A 23,562-nucleotide genomic window follows, 5' to 3' on the forward strand; every position below is an offset into this window, starting at 1 on the left:
TGGAGTATACTTTGTCCCTATCCATAAAGTTCATAAGTTACAAGTTTTAAGTAGAAGAGTTTCAAAGGATTTATAAGACCATGTAAAGACCTTCTGTCCTATAGATTTATACCCTAAAATCATGATATTTTTGGATTATAGAATAAAAGAACACCAAACTCTTAAAGAAACTGCATAAGCAACTGAATAAGCAATATCAACATGTTTTCAAACTATACTTCTGGACAAGAATTCTATCTTTTGCTTGATGTCCCAGAGTGACAGTATCAAAGGAGACAGGAGATATATAAAAATGCTTAATACAGCATTAGCTAATATTTATACATCCCTAGTTTTATGCTTTGTCCCATCATCCATTTGTTTTCAAATTCACTGTTTCTATAAAAGGTCATGATTGGCTTAGAAATCTGAATAACAAAGCAAATTATTATTTGCCAGTCAAAAATAATTTAGTGATGGTCATATGTAGTTTAGTCAAAGGAAATAAGATAGCTCAATAATACTAAAAGTAAACCTCAAACAGGTAGACTTCAGTCTCACATTCATAAGGCATTCTTGCTTTCTTTCTTTTTTTTTTTTATTTTGAGACAGGGTCTTACTCGGTTGCCCAGGTTGGAGTGCAGTGGCATGATCTCCACTCACTGCAACCTTCACCTCCTGGGCTCAAGCGATCCTCCCACCTCAGCCTCCCAAGTAGCCTGGACTACGGGCACCTGCCACAATGCCCAGCTAATTTTTGTATGTCTTTGTAGAGATGGGGTTATACCATGTTGTCCAGGCTGATCTTGAACTCCTGAACTCAAGTGATCTGCCTGCCTTGGCCTCCCAAAGTGCTGGGTTTACAGGCAAGAGCTACCATGCCTGGCCTTGATTTATTTCTTTAAAAGAAAGAGCAACTTGACATAAACTCTACCTGAAATTCTGTAGTCTCTTAAGTGAGCAATATCTTCTCTCTGCCATTTGGCATAAAAGCTACCCAAGGCTATATAATAATATTCAAATCTAACATTGCAAAAGCCTTTTCAAGATAAGTTTTCTCATAACTTTTCAAGAACGGAGACTGGGTTTAGTATGCATTATTTAAATATTTGAAAGTTAGATTAATGGAGAAAATAAGTGTTAATAAAAGGGTTATTATTACCAAATCATACCTAACAAAGTACCCATTTTATTATCTTAACAGCTGACAACAGTGCTTCTTTTAGGAAAGAAATACTTTTTGTTTGGGAAAAGACTTGGAAAAGTCTCTTAAGGTAGAAGGTAAGGCCTCATAGCATCAAAAAGAAGGCTAAACTGCTCTGCAAGAGACAGGGAAATAACTGTTTTTTCTTTCTCCTAAAAGAGAGAGGGAAGAGAGAGAGGTCTCATGGAGATGGCAGGAGCTCAGAGAGAACACGAGGAATCTGCAGAAATCATAGGGAGGGTTTTGGCTTCCCCATATGAAACCTTCACATGCAACCGAAGGTTTACGGCAACTATTTCACTCTTGAAGGGTCTGGACACTCAGCTGACACTTGGGTTAGACATATTAAAATATTACTTCACAAGGGCAGTTGCTGTCAATAATTTATATTCCAGGATATTAATAAAATATCATAGTTACCATATTTTTTATTTTTCAACAGAAAATTATGTCCTTTTGACTAAAGTAACGATTAAAACAGGAAAGAAAACAAGTATAGGTCTTCAAAAATGAGTAATGCAGAGTAAATGGCATCATAGAATTCATGGATTTCCTGTTCTCTTAACCAAAAATGGGGGAAAACATCTCAAGCAGAGGCATTTTATACAATAGAATCTGTGGGTACTAAAATATGTACTGTACTTCTAGAACCAAATAAATCCTTCCTGAACAAGTCAGAATTTTCTTTCAATGATAACTGGCAAAATTTAGGCACTAGTTTCAATAAAAAGATACCATTGGCTGAAAACCTGGAAATACTTCACAGAAGATTAGAAACAGACTAAATAGATGACAATTGTGCTAACAGATTTAAGAATATTTCTGTATAATCTGCTCTTCAGAATTTATCCTCAAATCAAATAGCTAGGAAGACCCCTTGAAACTCCACTTTCACATAGCAGTAAGGAAAATACAAATTTTAAAAACAGCAACAAGTCAAGAAGAGGTAGAAAATCTATGTCCTCATTTCTCTTTGTCCTCTCTAACAATAAAACACAAATTTGCTTTTGGTGGCTTAAGATGATTCTAAATCCTTCAGTTATTTACAAATTATAGTCCTTAAGGCCTTCAGAAGCAGAAGTCCCCATATGATCAGTGTCAAAAGGAAAACTGTAGGCAATATAGTTCTTCAAGTCAACGAAGTAATCAGTGGCACCAGGACATGGCATCTTATATGACCAGAACAGAGGGTAACTTAAAATGGCGGTGAGTGATGGTCAGGATGGAGGAGTATTATAAACACATATAATTCTAGATTTATTCTAGAATTATCTGCATATTAAAGACATACCTATTTTAGTAATGTAATTCTACTAGGCGAGAGACTTTCTAATTACAGTATGTTTAGACATAAGACTCATTGTTTTTCAAAACCAGTTGTCACAAACAACTCAAGGGCTTCGAAGATAAGGTTACTTTTTGAGGGAGAATTAACATGCAATAGATGCCTTTGGTTTGCCCATGAAATTCAGGGCAAATAAGAACAGGTAAATTTTTTGAGATATGGCTACCGGCTATCTGCAATCCAGGAGGTTATTAGATTCAGAGCTTGAAGGCTATAGTAAATAGGAGGCTGTGGAAATCTGAGAACTCTCTTCCTCTACCTGCCTTTAATGGCTATTCTCCCCAGTTCTTCAGGATTCTCTTATGGGCCCCCTCTCTCTCCTTGTCTCCTCTGGAATCTCATCTACTTCAAAGGCCTCAATTTCCAACTACACTATAGTTACTCTCCAAGTCACTATCTTTAACCCAAATAGGCATTTTGTGACTTTATACTGGAAATCTCAGTATTAATTTATAATCATTACCATAAATCCACCACATTCTAAACTGAACTCATTCTTCCCTCTCCCATTAAATATTTTTCTTTTTCTGCTTCACTAACTAGTTGATATCACCAATTCACCTGATCAGCAGAGCCAAAAATCTAAGAGTCATCCTTCCTTTCCTAAATACCTGCTTTCTATATAGTCACCAGTTCTGTCAATTTATTCTTCAAACTTATTGCTATGGCCCTAGTTTAATCCTTCTCTGTCCCTGGCTATAGTTTCCTACCGTGTCCTCCAGTCTTAACCCTCTCTACTCTGAGCTGATGTGGCTCTTAGAACGCATACTGCTATTCTGCACACCCTCCCCACTGTCAGCATACCGGTCCTTATGCTTCAAATGTCCTCTACCTCTAAATGTACACACAAACCTAGCAACTTGGTTTTTCATGCAGACTTTCTTATAAGGGAAAAATATACTAACTCTATGGGGACCCAAATATGTAGTCCACTCGGCAGTTGTACTGTATATTAAGATCACACATCCTGGCTTATTTATTATTCTTTAATGTGTTTGATTAGTGTATCATTTTCTCAGGGCCTTATCAACTCAGTACAGTGAGAAAACTTCAGTTCCCAGATCTACACAATTGAAGAGGAGACACCACTGCCCTGTGAAACTTTTCCTGAGCAAAAGGAACTAGCTCTTTGACACTGAAAGCAAAAATCAAAACATTTTAGTGAAATTCGTGCCTTTACTGAACAATAAAACAAATGAAACTAGCACTCAGAAGGTTTCTAAGACCAGCTAATGATGGTAAACAATTTATGATAAAGACACAAGAGCCTTCTGTGTTTCAAATGAAATGCATATGATAAAGAAATATGTTCTCAATTCTGTTGCAAATCAGTCTTTCCTAATAATAATAGTTAGCTGATTGAGTACTTACTAGATGCCAGGCATCATGTTAAATGCTTTCTGTGTATGATCACCTCCTTTAATCCTCACAATTCCATGAGGTGAATGTTATTACTGTCATCATTTTACAGACAAGAAAATTAAGGCTTAGAGGTTAATTACTTGTCCATATTAAGAGCCAGGAATCGAACCCAACTATGTTTTTCCTAAGCTGAAGCCTCTATCCTCTGAGCTTTACTAGCAAGGGACTGGAGTGTGACGATAGTAGTGTGTGTGTAGTTTGCAAAAGCCTCAGATAATTCTACTACAATCCTATGTCTCTACTCCACTTTTTAAAAACACACAGTGGTTACTAAATATAGAAGAAGAAGAAAAAAACCAAGTAATCCGCTCCCCCCAACCATTTGTTCTTGAGCAATTTATATTTGCTTTTAGAAATGACTTATCTGGTTCCAGAGTTGGGTGTATTTACAGTGAGGCAGAATAATCTGTGTGTGTGTTGTATGTACATCACACGACTCTTAATGAGACAACTCCAAATATGACTTTGGTTCTGTTTTTAAGTGGGTAATTCTATAATATCAAGAAAATAATACAGATGTATTACCATAAATTGGGAAGCATTCTGTTACTTGTTTTGACCTGCTAAAAGCAGTAAATGGAACATAGATAAAAAATAAATCTCTATCCCAATAAATTAAGTCTACCTCTATCTTAGTATCTGGCAAATGACAGGCATTCAATAAATATCTGTTAAATGAATGAATCAGGCTGTAGTCAAATTACATCCTTGTAGTCTATAGTAGGGAGGAAAATGAACTGCATAAGAACACGAGACTGTTAGAACATGTGGAAATGGAAAGCTTTCTTAGCCTAATTTACAAAAGTCTACATAGGTCTCTCACGGGTTTCAGTAAAGTACATGTACGTGCAGGGCTATACAAACTAAGCTCATCGGTTACTTTGAAGGTGCAAACACTCCCTAGAGATGGGATTGACAACATGGTGGCAAAAATATCACACAATCTTTAACACTTTTTTTTTTTTTTTTTTTGGTTTTCCATAGTTTTCTTATTTTAAAAAACATTGATGGTAAGATGTTTTCCTCCTGAAGTTAATACATGATAACGAGGAAAGTCCAATAAACTGCCATGGGAGGAAAAAAAAAGTCCTTAGGCCAGACAGAAAATAATTTGATGACTCAGGATCATTACTAAGAAGAGCAATTACTGTATTATAATATAATGACTACAGTGATATCCTCCAGGATTATAAACCTTTAAAGAGCTTTTTCTGGGTGGTGTAGCCAAGATGGCAAAATAGAAAATAACCTGCTCATATGTGGCCCCCAACAAGTCTGCATCCATCCACAGTTAAAGAGCTCTTTCTCCCTATACTAAATTATCCCAAATTGCTTTTTTTTTTTTAAAGATTTTAAGCCCATTTCTAATTTTGTTTCCTCCCTCACTGTGAGGCTATCAACTATTACACTTTACTGTTGCTAGCTTGCCTCTCCCCTTTCTAACTCGCTGTTGGCTGAGAAACCAGATAACCAGGTTATCAGAACACCCATAAAGTGTCTGTTTGACTGAACTCCAGGACCTGTTTTTCTGCCCTTGGCTGGTTTCCCAAATACCTCTTTCTTTCATCCCTCCAGCACCAGGGATTTAAGCTGGCTTTCTCCTCCTCCTTTGGCACTGTCAGCAAGTGCTTTTCTCACCTAGTATTCTTTTACCTAGCCTAGCTATGAACATGAACACACTGTGTCCTTTCTTAACTGTCTCCCAAGAAAAGACAGTTCTTCCTCTATTCTTTTGTGAGAATTTTACTGTTAATTGCTAGGGGAAATATAAAGTGGGTTATAAATATGGAAAAAAGGTTTAGGAAATCTTAACATTCCTCACTGTAATTTTTGCTTTTAATCCATTTATGCCTACTGTTCCATTATTGGAATGCTAAGCTTGTGGGAGTCATATCCTACTGCTCAAGGTCATCGCCAAAGTCTGATTTTTCACACAAAAAAACTTACAACCTCTGGCATAAATGGGTTAATCAGTGTTTACTGACTCCCTTTCTTGGATGATCCCAGAAGATGGCTGCCCACTACTCATTTTTCTCTCACTACACTGCAAGTTCCTCAAAGGAAGGGACCTTATTTTTGTATGTCCAAAACCTAACAGCAACTGACACACAGTAGTCTTGCAAAATACATGCCTACTACCTAGAAGCTTAATCATTAAAAATATCAATACACTGAGTTACAGAAGTAATTTAAGGAACAAAGTTGATATTAATACATTTTCAATACAACATCAACTAAATGAATTGCCTTGAAAAACACGGTTAAGCTAAGATCGAATATTCTAAAGAAAAACACTTATGTGCTTTATGAAAAAATCTGCATAAAAGAGTTTGGTGTTAAAAGGGTACTTTATCATTTTTATAGCAATGACACACTATACACTTTTCTGTAATAACTAAAAAGAACTAGTTGTCAGTCTCATAGGAAAGTCAAAACTGAACATTCATTTGGCTCATTGCTTAGTTTTATCACAATTTCCACTAAGAGCATTTGCAGCTGATCATGAATGCATTTAAAATAAGCCCCACATCAAATGAGAAATGGTCAGATATCTTCTTTTAAAAACTCATAATTGCTAATAAAAGCTTCATTTGTAGTCTTTCAATTTTGTAACTAAAAATAAAACAAAGGCAAATTCAGTGGTTTGGCCTAGTACTTGCTGAGAAAGTTAAGAATGGTTGAAATGTTTTTTTAGTTGTTAAATTACATGCTTTGGGAACAGTAGTAGCATCTCAGAGTCATTTTAGTTGGTTTCTAGCCTCTTCCTCCTCCTCCTTTCTTCCACCAGACAGTGTGCTCTTTCTTTCTTTTTTTTTACTTTTCTCCCCCGAGACAGTCTTGCTCTGTCAACCAGGCAGGAGTGCAGAGGAGCGATCTCGGCTCACTGCAACCTCCGTCTCCTGGGTTTAAGCAATTCTCCTGCCTCAGCCTTCAGAGTAGCTGGGATTATAGGCGTGCGCCACCATGCCCAGCTAATTTTTGTATTTTTAGTAGAGATGGGGTTTCACCACATGTTGGCCAGGCTGGTCTCGAACTCCTGACCTCGTGATCCACCCACCTCGGCTTCCCAAAGTGCTGGGATTACAGGCGTGAGCCACCGTGCCTGGCCAATGGTGTGCTCTTTCTAAACCAACAAACTCCCTTTTGTTTCAACTTACACCACTGGCCTGAATAACCCCAAAGAGAGGTGCCTATGGTAGAAAGCGATAAGAGCAGAGAGCAGGCCGGGCATGGTGGCTCAAGTCTGTAATCCCAGCACTTTGGGAGGCCGAGGCAGGCAGATCACGAGGTCAGGAGATCGAGACCATCCTGGCTAACATGGTGAAACCCCGTCTCTACTAAAAATACAAAAAATTAGCTGGGCGAGGTGGCAGGCGCCTGTAGTCCCAGCTACTCGGGAGGCTGAGGCAGAGAATGGCTTGAACCCAGGGGGCGGAGCCTGCAGTGAGCCGAGTTCGCACCACTGCACTCCAGCCTGGGTGACAGCGAGACTCCGTCTCAAAAAAAAAAAAAAAAAAAAGAGCAGAGAGCAGAGATTTGATGCTTGGACCCCAAACATGATTTACTTTACAAAAATGATGAATTTTTGAGCAATCAATTTTATAAATTGACTTGCATTTTAAATATAAAGAGGCAGTTAACTTCTCCTGAAAAGGTCACAACACCATGTGGAATAGGGATGCTGCAAATTCAGTCATCAACTGTGGGCCTCACTCCATAGACACGCCCTCCATTATCCTCTTAAACATCCTTTCTTTTCTGAGACAATTCCATACCACATCTTTTCTCACTTATCTCTGACCCTCTATCTGTTCTCCATTTCTCTTATTCTCATTCCTCCCACTGATAAATCCACGTAATCTATAGCTAGCTTTCGCTCCAAACTGAGAATTATGGACAAACATAATCTCAGTTATGCACTTGCACACTTGTTGATCAGAGTGTAAATTAGTATTCCTCTTAGAGAAAGAACTGGGTGGCTGGAAGACAGAAAGGAGAGAGAAACTTACTTTTTATTATATACCTTTCAATTTTTCTACCATGTGTATATGTATACCCAGTTAAAAAGTAATTAAATATAACTCAACAGTCCTCTTCCTGCCTTCTCTAAACCTTGCTCCATTAATTATCCCTATCCTCCATCAGTTTCACCTTCTTCTTTGGCTTATTAAACATGCTCAAATTATTTTATTTTTATTAAAAACTACCATTAAAAAAACCCCTACCTTTCCCAAGTCTTTGAGTTCCCCTCTACCTACCCTCTGTCCTTACCCAAGCTTCTTCAAATACTCTCATTTTGTCTCTCCCACCTCTCGTTCATACCTCAACCCCACTACAACCTGATTTCATCCGAAACCACCCTCCTTGGGTCATCAACAGTTCCTGCTAATCAATCCAATCATGACTTCTTAATTGTTATCTTATGTCATCTCTGGTTTATATTGTTGACTACTCCCTATTTCAACTTCCCTTCCTTGGCTCTCCTGGAGAGAGAGAGATCTTACAATGCTCATTCTCAAACTCCTCACTGGATCATCCCATTCCCTCCCCTTGATCCTTAAATGTTAGTGTTTTCCAGAGTTCCAACTGTGACCATATTTTGTATTGTTCTTGTTGTAGTTGCTTTTTCATTACCTTTTTGCCAACCAACCACTACCACAGATTAAATTATCTTTTTAGTGTTAGTGACTCCCAATCTGGCTCTTCAGACAGACTTCTTGACTCCACTCAAATTTCCCACAGGCTGACTATGATCCACTGAATACTAGATTCCTCCATCCCTCATCCTGTCACATCCAATCCATTAACAAATCCTGTACACCCTACTACCAATATATACCTCAAATCTACTCACTTTTCTCCAACCTCTCTTCCACCATCCTAGTTCAAGCCATCATCATCTCTTAGACTATGAACCAACAAACCTCCTAACAAGGCTCCACGCTTAATCATGGCCTTAAACAGGGTTCTTCTCCATTCTCTATAAGCAGCAAGAATAGTGTTTTTAAAGCTAAACTCCTTCTTAAAAAAATCCAGGGCGGCCGCAGTGGCTCACACCTGTAATCCCAGCACTTTGGGAGGCCAAGGTGGGCAGATCACTTGAATTCAGGAGTTCGAGATCTGCCTGGACAACATGGTAAAACCCCATCTCTACAAAAACATACAAAAATTAGCAGGCATGGTGGCGCGTGCCTGTAGTCCTGGCTACTTGGGAGCCTGAGGCAGAAGAATCGCTTGAACTCGGGAAGCAGAGGTTGCAGTGAGCCAAGATCGCACCACTGCACTCCAGCCTGGGTGACAGAGTGAGACTCTGTCTCAAAAAAATAAATAAATAATAAAATAAAAATTAAAAAAATAATAGTACTTTAAAAATCCAAAGGTTCTCATAGTCCCGACAATAAAACCACACCTCTCATCACAGTCTGTGAGGTCTGGCCTAGTCTGGCCCCTGCCTGCTTCTCCTCCCTCATCTTGTACCACTCTCCTCCTTGCTCATACCCAGTCACAGAGACACAGACCTTTTGTTACTTCTTTTAATTCCTCATCACACTCTCTCTTAACTCTGGGCCTTTGTAACTGTTGTTCACTGTACCTGGAATACTCTTTCTCTCTTGTTCTCTATATGCCAACTACTTCTCACATTTAAGTCTCAGTTTAAAACTTACCAGTCTACTTGATCTAAAGTAGCCTCCTCTGCCCACCTTTGTTCTCTAACTCGGCATCTAATTTGTTTCTTTCACATTACAATTTCACACAAATTGTAATAATATATTTGTAATAATATACAAAATTATAATATATGTGTGAAAGAAACAAATTAGATGCCGAGTTAGAGAACAAAGGTAGGCAGAGGAGGCTACTTTACTTTTTCTTGAAGGGAAAGAGAGGGTGCCATCTTCTCTCTCCTCCTTGCTGATCAGAAGAAGAATATAAAATGTCACAAGCTCAAGCAACTCCATAAATAATTGGTGTTGAAATGGAACTATTAGCTAAACTGGTGGGGGAATTCTTTCACCATTAACATGCATAATTCATCAACTCCATTGTTACACAATAGAGTATAACACTCTTAAATTAGATTCTATTTAATCATTCCTTCCTTTTTTGTGACTTGTCAAAAAGCTTTCTAAAAAGAAAGAACTCAAAGTTTGGCAAACACTGACAGATAAATATAGATAAGCTCCAAAGACCTCAAGGATCTTTACAAAATGAATTCGTTCCACTGCTATACCACCAGCAGACTTTGTACGCTCATTTTCTAGCATGAATAAACCACAATACTGGTTTTTCATGTAGTCAAGGGTAGTTAAACAGGTATCTTCAAGAGGTTATGTGAGTCAGTAGTAAAGCTAAGAATAAAGCTAGAACATCACTTATATGTAAATATTAAGCAGCCAGTTGAAAAAGAAAATTTCAATACAATGACCACAATTAACAACTGGTCAAACAGCTGTTCACTGAACAGCTTTCAACAAATGCCACTTGAATTAAACCAAAAGTACTAAAAAAAGATAAACAGTAGTATACAACAGCCTCTGCCCAAAGGGAGGTTAAAGATGTAAGAAGTCTAAGCTCCAAAAGGGAGAGCTCTAATGATCTGGATTAGATCTAATATCCAATGAGCTAAGAAATCTAAGAAAATAAGATACTACCAGACAATAAATATTTGATGAGTGTTACAACAGAATTGTCGGGAGAGAGCTCTTTTCTAGCTGAAGTGGTCTGGCTTCACACAGGATGTAAGATTTAAGTGGACTCCCTAAGGAGGAAAAGATTAGGATAGGTGAGGAGAGTATCTGGTAGGAGAAAATAATAATGATAATATCCAACAGCAAGTAGCAGACAGAGCCAGGTTGGCAGCAGTATACAGACCAATTTGAGTGGGAAGAATTATGGGGAAGGTATTTGGAGATTTAAATTTGACTAGTTCAGATTAAGAAGTCTGAACTTGATCCTGCAGGGAACACATCTCTAAATAGAAGTGACATTTGAGAGAAATAAATGTAAATGCAGGATGCAGGATAAATTTTGGGAATGGAGAGATTAGAGACAAAAATAATTAGAAAATTTTATCACATTTACGCATGGATTATTTTAATAAAGGCATAAACTAGGTGAATGGAAATTCTAAGAAGGATTCACGGGTTTGTGAGATAGTGAAAACAGGACCTGTTAACTGATGAGTTGGGGCTAGATGAACTTTTTCCTCTCCTAAAAGATAACTACATCTGGCATATGCCTCAATTATTCAGGCTTGAAACCTTACAACTTCTCTTGCCCCTCACTCCCCGAGAATTCTCTTCCCCAGACATTGGCGCCTCCTTGCAAACTAGCTTCTCCATCTTCCCCAACCACAGAACGTATTCCAGCCAGAAGAAAGAAAACTGCATTTACTAGCTTCCTAGACACACCAGGTAATTCTCAGTCCTGTAACTCTGTCCATGCTATTTCTTCTAATTTTAATGTCCTCTCCCCATTCTACATATCCAAATTCTAGCCATGCTTCCCACACCAGCTCAATGCCACTTTTCCTAACAGGCCTTCCCAGAAACCCCAACTTGAAGGAGGTATTGCCTCCGAACACTTTCTGCTCTTCTCTAAAACACTTTTTAAAACCTTAGAGCTGTTCCTCATCTCCTCTGATAAACTGCATACCTCTTACAGCAAACATACTTATTTTTGTATTACTCTGCCCTTTTTTCACAAATAAAGATCTAGATAAATATCATATAGCAACAGCACAGCGTAAAGCCAAGAACACAGACTCTAAAGACAGACTGAGTTTGAATCTTAACTCTGCTGCCTGTTAGCTATGTGATTTTGGACAAGCTACTTAATCTCTCTGTGCTTCAGTATGTTTATGTTTAAAATGAATAGTAGGTATTTCAAAAGGTTGTCAAAGAATTTGGCTTAAATCTGTGTCAGCACCATAAAAGTGTCTATTAAACACATAAGATCACTTTTTAGAATGGAAAAATCTGAATATTCTGATAGTTATATAAAGCTTTATGATCTATATAAAGAAAAGCAAAATGTCAAAATAAAGACAGCCTCTGGGTACAAACAGCTATATACAAATTCTTTCTCTATCTTCTTATGTATACCCTAAGGGTTAGCTGTGCCCTTTATAATGTTATATTAACAGTGGCTCTGTTTTAGTTAGACATTTCAATATTCTAGGAAAACTGTTAGTTCAGCATCCTGTGGCACTAGCTACCTTGGTTACCTTGTCTCCAGTCTTATTACCTTTATTTATCCTTTACAAGTCTTAGTCTTTCTAAAATGCAAATCTAATGCTTTTCCACTGCTACAAACCACCTCCATCCCATCTTCCTCAGGATAAAGTTTAAGCCCCTTGGCATCTCATGTAAAATCTTCCTAATCCGGCCCCAGCCTAGTCTACAGTTTAATTTCTCTCAACATTTATCTCCTCACCAAAAAACCTCAATCACCTAACCACAGCTTAAAGGCTTTTCGTATGTCAACCTCTATCACCTAACCACAGCTTAAAGCCTTTTTGTATGTCATTCCTTTCGCCTAGAACACCTATTTGTTAGTTTGCTAGGGGTTCCATAAAAAACTACCACAGACTGGGTGGCTTCAACAACAGAAATTTATTTTTTCACAATTCTGGAGTCTGGAAGTCCAAAATCAAGGTGTTGGCAGGATGGTTTCTCCTGAGGCCTCTCTCCTTGGTCTTCTTGATGAATCCTCACATGGTCTTTCCTTTGTGTGTGCAACTCCTGTGTCTCTTTTTGTGTTCAAATTTCCTTCTTATAAGGAAAACTGTCAGCCTGGATTAGAACCTCCCCTAACGGCTTCATCTGAACTTAATCACCCCAAAGCCCTGTCTCCAAATACAGTCACACTCTGAGGTTACGGGTGTTAGGGCTTCAACATGATTTTGGGAGGACACAATTCAGCCCATAACAACCCCTTCCCCTTTTCTCTGCCCAGGCTAATTCCCATTTGTTTTCCCAAGACTGGTCCAAGCCTTCCCACTCCAGGGTAACTTCAGTGTTCTTTCTCTGTGCTCCCAAGGTACCTCGGCAAGCTGTGATCCCATTGCTCAACACACTATGTTAATTGTCTCTTTCCTTCTTAAAACTACATTCCTTAAGAGCAAAGACTAAATTCCTAGCATTGGCACAGTGTGTGGCACACAGAAAGTGTTTAATAAAGATTTGATCATTGAAGGAAAATGAAAGAAAGAACATGAACCTTGAAGTATGACAAGCATGGGTTCAAATCCTGGTTCCACAGTTTACTTATCTGTGATTCTGAGCAAGTCATTACATGCTGAACTTCCATTTTAAATAAGGTAGTTGTAAAGACAAATGACTTACTCATAATGAAAGCACCCAGCTATGGGGCTGGTACACAGTAGGTGTTCATAAATGTTAGACTACAGATTTTGATCTTGTCTGCTCTGACACACAGTACTACCATTTAGTAGCTACATGACCTTTGATATATTTACTATCTTCTCTTTGCTTTAGTTGCCTATCTATAAAAACACCTCAGTGCTATTGTGAGGATAAGTTAATATAGGTAAAACATTATCTAACACATAGTATTATATAAATGTTTCCTATTATTATAAGAACACTGCAGATCTGAACAGCTAATGACTAAACTATGAATAATTTAGTTCCTTTAATTACTAAGTCATTTAAATGTGACTATTACCTTTTTGCCTCCTATTTCTTACCAACTAAACAGGATGGTAACTAAAGAGGTTCAAAACTGGTACAGATGATATAATCAGAGCTCAAAATAAACATGAAGTAAGGCATTATCTGGCTCATTCCTTATACTGGTATTTAACATATTTGGGGCACTAAAAGAAACTTTCAGTGGAGAATAACACTTCTCCACTCGTATTTTAATTTTTTTTAGAGATGGCGTCTCACTCTGTCACTCAAGCTGGAGTGCAGTGGTGCCATCATCGCTCAAGAGATCCTTTGATCTCAGCCTCCCAGGTAGCTGGGACTACAGGCACAAACAACCACACCCAGCTATTTTTTATTTTTATTTTTGGTAGACATGGGGTTTTGCTATGTTGAACAGGCTGGTCTCAAGTCATCCTCCTGCCTCGGGCTCTCAAAGTGCTGAGATTACAGGCGTGAGTCACCACATCCAGCAGGGTCATATTTTTATTTGCAGACTCACAAAACCTGTAAACTGAAAAGAACCTTTTGATAAAAGTCCAGTCTTATAATTTCTTACATAAGTGAGATGGATTTGGAATGAGCTTTTAGGGTCTTACTGAGCAGTTCAGTAAGAAATGGGAATTGTAGGCAGAGAGAATCAGTTTGTTCAAAAGTACTAAAGCAGGGGTTCAGGACTTATTCCAGATGTCCAAGGTGTGTGTTGGGACCAGTCTTAGACAATAACACTGGACAATCCTCTTTAACTACTCAACCTTCAAAGTCTATAATTTCTGAAGTACATATTAGTTACCTGATCTGTGACTCGGAAGCAAGGCAGATCTTGACTTAAATCTCCCCTTGTTACATAAGCAAGTCTTTGAGCCTCAGATTAGTGCGATAGGTTTGTTAAAGTGATTAAGTAAGCTAAAGTATGAAGAGCTCCCACCTGGGGTGCCTGGCAGATTGCAAATACTAAAATGTTGGTTCTTTTTTTTTTGAGACGGAGTTTCACTCTTGTTGCCCAGGCTGGAGTGCAATGGCTCGATCTTGGCTCACCGCAACCTCCGCCTCCTGGGTTCAAGTGATTCTCCTGCCTCAGCCTCCTCAGTAGCTGGGACTGCAGGCATGTGCCACCATGCCTGGCTAATTTTTTTTTTTTTTTGAGATGGAGTCTCGCTCTGTCGCCCAGGCTGGAGTGCAGTGGTGCAATCTTGGCTCACTGCAACCTCTGCCTCCCGGGTTCAAGCAATTCTTCTGCCTCAGCCGCCGAGTAGCTGCGACTACAGGCGCGTGCCACTACGCCCGGCTAATTTCTGTATCTTTAGTAGAGACGGGGTTTCACCACACTGGCCAGGCTGGTGTATTTCCTTTCAGTAGAGACGGGTTTCTCCATGTTGGTCAGGCTGTTCTTGAACACCCAACCTCAGGAGATCCGTCCTCCTTGGCCTCCCAAAGTGCTGGGATTACAGGTGTGAGCCACAGCGCCCGGCCAAATGTTGGTTCTTTCTAACAAACCTCTTCCATCATATGAATAAGTGTGTAAGATAACAAAACACTGTCTTTCACATGGTATGTGCTTGCTAAATGTCTGAGACTTGCTAGACATTACTTAATTTAAAAATAGAAAACTGGAGCTGGGTGTGGTGGCTCACGCCTGTAATCCCAGCACTTTGGGAGGCCGAAGCGGGTGGATCATGAGGTCAAGAGATTGAGACCGTCCTGGCCAACATGGTGAAACTCCATCTCTACTAAAAACACAAAAATTAGCTGGGCGTGGTGGTGCGTGCCTGTAGTCCCAGCTACTCTGGAGGCTGAGGCAGGAGAATCGCTTGAATCCGGGAGGTGGAGGTTGCAGTGAGCCGAGATCACCCCACTGCACTCCAGCCTGGCGACAGACCGAGACTCTGTCTCAAAAAAAAAAAAAAAAAAAAAAAAAAGAAAGTTGGAATAACTGCTGGGATGATAAAATGTCTTTATCCCTGACCTTTCTCACCTCCAAATGTCCTTCACAATTTGGTTTTAAGTGTCATGTCACCACCATTAACGTGCTATTTGGAGACTACTGTACCTCAGACTTCCAAGTCAACAGCAAAGATCTAAAGGGTCGGGAAGATTTACGGAGACCAAGAACTGAAAGTGTTCCTTTTGTTCCTATGGTCCGTTCCATCAACTTGATGAATTTCCTGTGAAGTTACTTTTTTTTTTTTTCTGACGTAGAAACAGCAGGTCTAAGCAAAAGGTGCATGAGCAAGAGCAAGTAACTGAACTTATCCCTATTATTATGACGCAGATTTTTTTTTTAAGTTGAAAGACAATTTTTGGGCTGCTACTAAAAAGGACCTGTGCCAATATCTATTATTTACGCTTCAAACTAGTCAGCCGTTTTTCTCTTTCAAGATATGTGGCATTTGACCCAAAATAAATTGCAAGAAAAGCCCAACTCTCTTTGACCAGAAAGAGCTCTTTCCAATACCCTCTCCTCCCACTTACATCACAGATGGCGACTGAGGCTTAAGGTTTAATGCCGGACCCTAAAGCCACTCATCCTAAAAGACGGGGCTCCAGATGGATGCTGTCTGGCAGAGGATAAGGCGCTATGAGAAGCTGCCAAGCCTCAGATGTGCAGCTGAGCTGAATCCCGACGCCAGCGCCCAGCGCCCATTACTTTGCATCCACACTTAGGAAACAACCCACTCCTCACCGCGGGACCCGGACCCAGCCCTCCAGCAAGCACCCAGCCTCCGGCTCCGACGTCGGCGCGTGACCTTCGGGTACCGGAGGAGCTCGGGACGAGAGGGTCCCTCTGCTTTCCGGGGAAGTTGTCAAGGGCAAGTTCGGGTTGTACGCGGATAGCTTACTCACTGGAGTGGCTCGGCATCCTCTGTCGTCCGCCCGCGCTTCCTCAGGAAGCCCCTAATGCAGCGGCAGCCTGAAAGCAGCAGCCCAAGCTGCCGCCGATGCTCCCACTGCCAGCAACCGCCCGGGCGTGGCAGGGACAGGCGGGCGACTTCACAACATCATCACTAGGCGACCTCGGTTCTGCGGCGACACCGGGTCAATGGCAGCCCCCACACAATTGGGGAAGCCAAAGGAGACCCACTCTCCCAGCGGCCTCCACGGCCCCAGCGCAAGACCTACTGGGAATTGTAGTTTCCTGCCCACCCCGCCCCAAGCGCGAAGGCCCCGCCTTCTCGCTGCCCAGCCCCGGGGAGGGAGGCGGGGCCGCGAACCCGGCGCGGGTGGGGCGAATGCGTTCCCAGCGGGTAGCCTGGGGCTGGGGCAGAGTTCCAAGTCCACGGCCCCGGTCGCGGCCTCGCCGCCCTCCCGCGCCCCGCGCCGGGAGCGGGCCTAGAGCGCTCGCCTCGCCCCTCCGCGAGCACGGCTCCGGCGCCCGCCCCTGTCCGCACCGCTGGCAGCCTGAAGAGAGTCGCTGGCCGTGGTCGCCGCTAGGGTAAAGACGGGAGGCAGGCCCGGGAAGGGAAGGTGTCGGGGCTGGTGGGGGACGTGAGGGAGTGAGCCTTGGTCCGCGCACGCCCGGGAAGCCCGAGGCCAGAACGCGCTAGCCCACCTCCAGCCCGAGCACCGGCGGCTGGCGGAGCCATGGCAAGAATGCGGCCCGAAGTGGCGAGCGGCCACTGCGCCAGTGCAGCTTGGGCTCAGCGGGGCCCCGGGTCGCGGGTTCTCAGCCCGCCCAGTGGTGCCTGCCGGGTTGGCCGTGCCAGGTGCGCGGGGCCCAGGCCGCCCGGGCGCCCTCTCCCCGCACCCCTCACCTTTGGCCGGGCTCTCGGGCTTGGCAAGTTGCCACACCGAAGACACCCTCAGACCCCAGCTCTATCTGCCGCCTTCTGCAAGTTCGCTGCAAAGTCCCCCAGAGCAGGACTAGGAAGGAACCTTTTACAAAATTAAATACTCGAGTGTCGTTTTGTCTTCGGTTTCTCAATTCAACGCTGTGTTTTTCCCGGCTGGGTCTGTTGTCAAGTACCTTTTCCCCAAAACTTGATAAGGATGTGTAACACGGCGCCTGCCTAGCCCGGTGCCTGGCACACAGTAGGCGCTCAGTAAAGATTTGTTGAACGCATGAGTCACTAAGCTTGGAAAATTCTCCCGAGCTGTGCGTCGCTATGATCTTTGTTAAGATTTTATGGGTTCCCAAGATCACTTTGAAAATTAAAGTAATTTTAAAGCTCAACAAAGAGAGTTACATCGGGTCATTTTTGCATTCCCTGTAACAGTGGCCTCTGTTGAATGCCTAAATTAACTCAAAACCCGTGTTCTATAAGAAGATGCGCCCTTTATTTTCTACAGAAAGTGTTAATCTTTCAGATCAAAGTCTTCACATGAACCATTCTATTATGGAACAAATTGAAATTACTTATAAAGCTTTATCGTAATTAGCGTTTTAGATACAAGTGCAAGGGACTGCACTGATGTACTTGTGAATACGAAATATAGGTCTCTTAAATATGACTTTTTTTAAGAAAGGGTTTATATTCATATCTCGTGAAAGAGCATGCCAGAGAAAATTATAATAACAGCAAATCCCCCACCCCCACCCCTTTGCTGGGTGCAGCTGCTGCCTTGACCTCAAAATGTCTTGTAAAATTATCTCTTAATAGTCTGGTGTATCTAAGGCAAAAATCTCTGAGATTAAACCACCCCATAGGGACAACCCTTTTATTACTAACAATTCTTACCAGATTGTGTCTGTTTCTTCTGAGCTTTTCTGAAAAAGAGAAAAAAATAGACAACGTAATGGAGTTTCACATTATTAAGACAAAATCAGTAACAACTTGTTGACATTGAGTGAAAAAAGCAGGATACAAAATCATGATAACCAGAAAATTTGGTTAATCATGACACCCATAACCTTTCTGCTTGTGGGAAGGTCAGCTACAAGTGGCCAGGGTCTTGTCTGCCCTGATTACCAGCGGTTGTCCACAGTGCCTGACCCATGGTAACCATTCATTAAACACTTGTGTAATGATTACTTGGCTGTTAACAGATTAACAGTGTATTGACTATGGGTGTGTAGTTTCTTCATTTACTTGGATATCTCCTTAGAATAGATCACTCTGGGGAATTTTACTGGGTCAAAAGGTGTGAATATTTTCATGGTTATTGAAACATTTGACGACCTGCTTTCCAAATAAGCCTTATCGTTTTGTACTGCCGTCAGTACATTTGAGTGTACCTTTCAAAGCATAGTTCAAGCTGATACAGTGTTTGCTAATTAGGGGCACTTTGAGATGTAACTCATTTGATTTCATTCACCCTGGAAGGTTGGCAGGGCAGGCATTGCTTTTCTTTTGCAGCACAGCAAACTCCAGTGCCTTAAATTGAGGGTAATGAATGGTAGGTGGCTAAATGATCACAGCCTTTCAGGTCCGTCTTCCTCCCAATCTCTACCTTTGGTTCATAGTGAACATCTGAATAAATTCACCTCTTTCTTTAGCAATAAAATTGGATATTGCTTTATGGTTTTTATGGTTTACAAAATCTTCCCTTTCTCATTCTGCTCACATATTTGTAGATGGGTTCATCCGATTTGGGGACTTAAAATGAAATAATGAAGCACAATTTAGATGAAAGAGATGATGTTGGTTAGATGTAAAGGAATGCTCTGAACCCACAAACTTACAAGATTGCCACCCTTTCTATTAGTAAAGGTCTGGAAACCGTGGATGGTGCTTTTGTATCTCCTTGAATTAATTTCTTTGTCTGTTATTCTGATTCTTTCCCATATTTGCTGGTCAGGGACCCCAAGTGATTTAGTACATAATTAATCCAATAAGAAAGGGCTTTGGAAAGTCTCAAAGTTTAGTTATAATATGTGGAACCATTGAAAATTCTTGGGGTTTATTGTAAGTGACACTGTTTATATCAAAAGTGGGCCAAAAATTGGTTTTCTACATTGCTTTCAAATTTGCTCAGCGTTCTTTAAAAAACAAACAGAAAACAGTATAGAAAAGACAGGGAAGGAGAAATGCAAATATATTGAGGCTTTGGAAATATTCAGGACTTCTTTTTGTTTTCACTCTGCTTCTTGGTTGTGATGTCAGATCACAAATAATGTTCAGTAAAAAATAAATGCTCTTTAAAGATACTTTTCAGGAATGTCTCCTTGTGTCAAGGAGTAGCTGCCTAAATATTGAATATCAAGGAATAGCTGCCTAAATATTGGATGGGTTTAAGGCAACTAGTTCTTTAAGGAACTTTTATGTGAATCTAAATTATTTTGCTTTTGTTTTTTATAGTAGGATATATCTGCATCTTGAAAGGAAGATAAAACAAAAGCCTTCTTTGGAATAGATGGATTTTTGTCACTTTCTATGTGAACTAAAGTGATTCAATGTCTCTTTGGGTAAGTTTTTGTAAATATACATCTGATTTTGTTCTGTCAGAGTAGTTGGATGTTAATGCCAAGCCATAATAAAAGGCATATTCTGATGGGATATTCTTATGCTCTGAGATATTGTTTTGACCTGATTGACTTCTGGACTTGAGAAATGAATTACATTCTCATTGAGTTTTTCTTTCTTTCATAAAGAACTTCTCGTATACTTCAATATGCTCATTATTCTAATCCTTTGTCCCATATCTACTTTTTCTCATAGGTGTTATACTTTGATATGCCACCCACACCAGTTAGCTATGCCTTATCTTTTAAATCTTTCAGAAATTCCTTTTACAAATTTCCATCTGACCAAAAGCAAGCCAAACAGTATTAAAAATAACCCCTTTGACTTAACCGATATAAAATCATTTGGATCAATGTATATATGAGGTATAGCTGCCAATTGGTTTTCTATTTATATTTAGATCCGTGGTATCTACTTTAGATTAAGTAGCTTGAGGACTTTCTTTCTGTTTTATACATAATAATAATATTTGAATAGGGAATACTTATATTAAAATGTGGTTTTTAAAAAAGTAATGAGTAGACCAAGTGTAGTGGCTCACACCTGTAATCCCAGCATTTTTAGGGGCTAAGGCTAGAGAATCAGTTGAACCCAGGAGTTCAACACCAGCCTAGGCAACATAGTGAGACCCTGTCTGTATAAAATATTAGCCAGATGTGGTGTCATATGTCTATAGTCTCAGCTACTCAGAGGGTTAAGGTGGGAGGATTGCTTGAACGAGGGATAAAGGCTGCAGTGAACTGTGATCATGCCAATGCATTCCAGCCTGGGTGATAGAAGGAGATCCTGTCTCAAAAAAAAAAAAAAGAATGAGTATATCTGTATGATGATTTATAGTTTACAAATACTTTCATATGTTTCTTTCATAGTTTCAAATTGTGTAAGTTTAGCAGGGCAGGTGGCATTATCCTCATTTTCAGTTTGTCCAAGATTGCAAAAAGTTGGAGCCAGACTCATACCTGCCAATCTAGTCTATCAATTACCAAGGCTGAGAGGCAGAACTATGAAGTTAGAAGACTGTATTGTTAGTAATATGGAAAATACATAACACAGTTACTTACATGTTTAAAGTAAAGCTTTACCAGTTGAAAGAGAAGCTTTATATATCTGGAAAATACACGGAGGTGAAATGTTTTATTCTCCAAAGGAGAGATCAGCAAGCTTTTCTGTAAAGGCCAGATAGTACTTACAGACCCTTTGGTCTTTGTTACAGCTACTTTTCTGCTGAAATACTAGCATGAAAGCAGCCATAGGCAATATATAAATGAATGAATGTATCTGTGTTCCAGTAAAACTTTACTCACAAAAACAGGTGGGGGGTCAGATTTGGCTCATGGACCATAGTTTGCCGACCCCTACTCTAAAGGATTACTTAAGATTTACAATTTTATATCAATTTTTAAGTTGGAAAAGATGTGAAAGGGCATTTAGTCTATTCCCTTCATTTGATAGGCGAGAATTCTGAGATTCAAAGGGCTGTGTGTTGCCCAGGGCTTTCAAATTTTGGAAAAAGAATATCTTAGCCTATTATTCCATAATTATGGGTTTTGTGAAAAATAATAGAATGTGATAATGGGTGATTTATATCGTTAATGACTGTAACTTTAAATCACATTTTTCTGCAATGGTGAAATATTTTAAATTCTTTGAATCGAAATATTTACTTTTTTTCCTAAACGAGAAATTTGTGCAGTTGGGATAAAGTTGATACTTTTACTTAAGGATTCCTCCCCATTCAAGTTTTACCCTCTATTTGAGAACTAAGAAATGCTGTTTTCAAAGGAGCAGCATATGTAAAAATATCTTCTTTCAGTTTCCTTGTAAGGTCTAACTACTTTTTACTTGGCTATTATGATAATGGATAAAGAAATTATATTCAAAAATATTCTGGGGGAGCTTTCTTCTAGATGATTTTAAATCGTTACACTGCCTGAAAGAAATTAGCCTGTAGATTCTTCATGAGCTATTATGTTCACCAGCATTTGATTGATGCAGTGTGGATATAAAAATGTTTTGAAGGATAAGATATGGCTATTTTGTGATTTTTATAATCTGGGCAGCTAATGATAAGATATGGCTATTTTGTGATTTTTATAATCTGGGCAGCTAATGAACATGCTAACATTTTTTACGTGGGGAGAGCAAAAATATCTTCCTTATATTGGCTGGTTTTAGCTGTCTTTGTATTTAATAGTGATCACTTTCTTAGGCTGTGAAAATTTTATATAAAGATGATGCAATAGAAGCCTGCCATGTAAGTTTATAAAATGTTTCCTGTATTTTTATAAGCTGAGAACATAGATCATAACTCTTACTTTGAAAAAAAATATTGGGGTCAATATGTCTTAAATTCTCTTTCATCAAAAAAGTGATGCACATTTTTTAGAGGTAATGGCTCTTTAAATGCTTGAGTATATTTTGATGGCTGTGTCAGGGTTCTCCCAAACCACCCCCAGGTTTAGTGATTTGCCAGGAGGACTCAGAGAACTTATCATATAGTCATACTCACAGCTAAGATTTATTAGCAAAAAGGTATAAAGCAAAATCAGCAAAGGGAAAAGGTAAGGTATGTGGGGTGAAGTTCAGAGGAAACCAGGCACAAGCTTTCAAGAATCTTTTCTCAGTGGAGTCCCATAGTATATGCACAGTTCCCCCAGAGTTGTGACATGTGAAATGTTGTCTACTAGGGAAGCTCATTAGAGACTTGGACTTAAGGTTTTTATTGGGGACTTGTCACGTAGGCATGTTCTGCTAGCAAGTAACAAAATTCCAGTCTCCCAGAAAAAAAGCCAGGTGTTCAGCATAAACTGTATTATTTGCACAAACAGTTTAGACACAGTGAGCCATTCTTATGAAGGGAACCTCCGCAAAATCCCAGTTCCCAGATACTAGCCAAGGGTCAACCTTATAAGAAGCTATTTTCTAAGAATAGCAGTTTTAGGCCTGCTGTTAATTCTTCTTTTGCACAGTGGTATTAATGGTCATTGTGAAAAATTCAAGCTAAATGTTGTAAAAATATATAAATACCAAACAATATATAAATGTCCTGCCCAGCTGGTGGATATTTTCAATATGAACAACAGTAATAAGTATCTTCAAAAACTGTTTTATTATAAATGTTATTCACCCTAGGAAGCCATTAGAAACTCTGCAGAGGAATCAGTTGTACAGCTATCTTGACATTGTTAGCATCTATTCTTCAGGGTGAGTTTTACGTAAAACAGTGGGAATATATGCTAAATTTTTGTAATAGATTTATAAAGTATACAGACTGTAGGAATTCAAGTTAAAATAATCAGTAATGTAGGCTAACTGGGAAAATGACTAGTTTGATTAGTGAGAAATTCTGGCATATCTTAAAAGGAAATTTATATTTAAGTAATTGACTACAAAGTGTTAAGTAGACATAGGTAGACATGTCTTAAGAGACTCATTTGATATTGTACTTTAATGTTTATATAAAAATAAGGTGCTTGAAATGAAAAATTTTGAAATGGGTGTGGTGGCTCACGCCTGTAATCCCAGCACTTGGGAGGCTGA

The 23,562-nt window shown here is 39.8% G+C and overlaps 2 protein-coding genes across 3 annotated transcripts in view; one reads left to right on the plus strand and one right to left on the minus strand.

Annotated features, from left to right (window-relative positions):
* Positions 1-16,723, minus strand: part of TRAK2 (trafficking kinesin protein 2) — a 75,235-nt gene extending 58,512 nt beyond the window's left edge. Inside the window, exon 1 of one of the 2 annotated variants that reach the window (XM_024242998.3) lies at positions 16,466-16,723. The gene's annotated coding sequence lies outside the window, so the exon portion shown is untranslated. 2 annotated transcript variants of the gene reach the window in all.
* Positions 16,724-16,804: 81 nt separating this feature from the next.
* STRADB (STE20 related adaptor beta) overlaps positions 16,805-23,562 on the plus strand; it is a 29,790-nt gene continuing 23,032 nt past the window's right edge. Inside the window, exons 1-2 of the mRNA XM_002812740.6 lie at positions 16,805-17,054; positions 19,858-19,964. Of these exons, the coding sequence (XP_002812786.3) occupies positions 19,953-19,964 (12 nt within the window). The 5' untranslated portion in view covers positions 16,805-17,054; positions 19,858-19,952. The remainder of the gene's footprint in view (positions 17,055-19,857; positions 19,965-23,562) is intronic.

The sequence above is a fragment of the Pongo abelii genome, chromosome 11 (assembly GCF_028885655.2).
Source record: "Pongo abelii isolate AG06213 chromosome 11, NHGRI_mPonAbe1-v2.0_pri, whole genome shotgun sequence".
In the NCBI taxonomy this organism is placed as follows: domain Eukaryota; kingdom Metazoa; phylum Chordata; class Mammalia; order Primates; family Hominidae; genus Pongo; species Pongo abelii.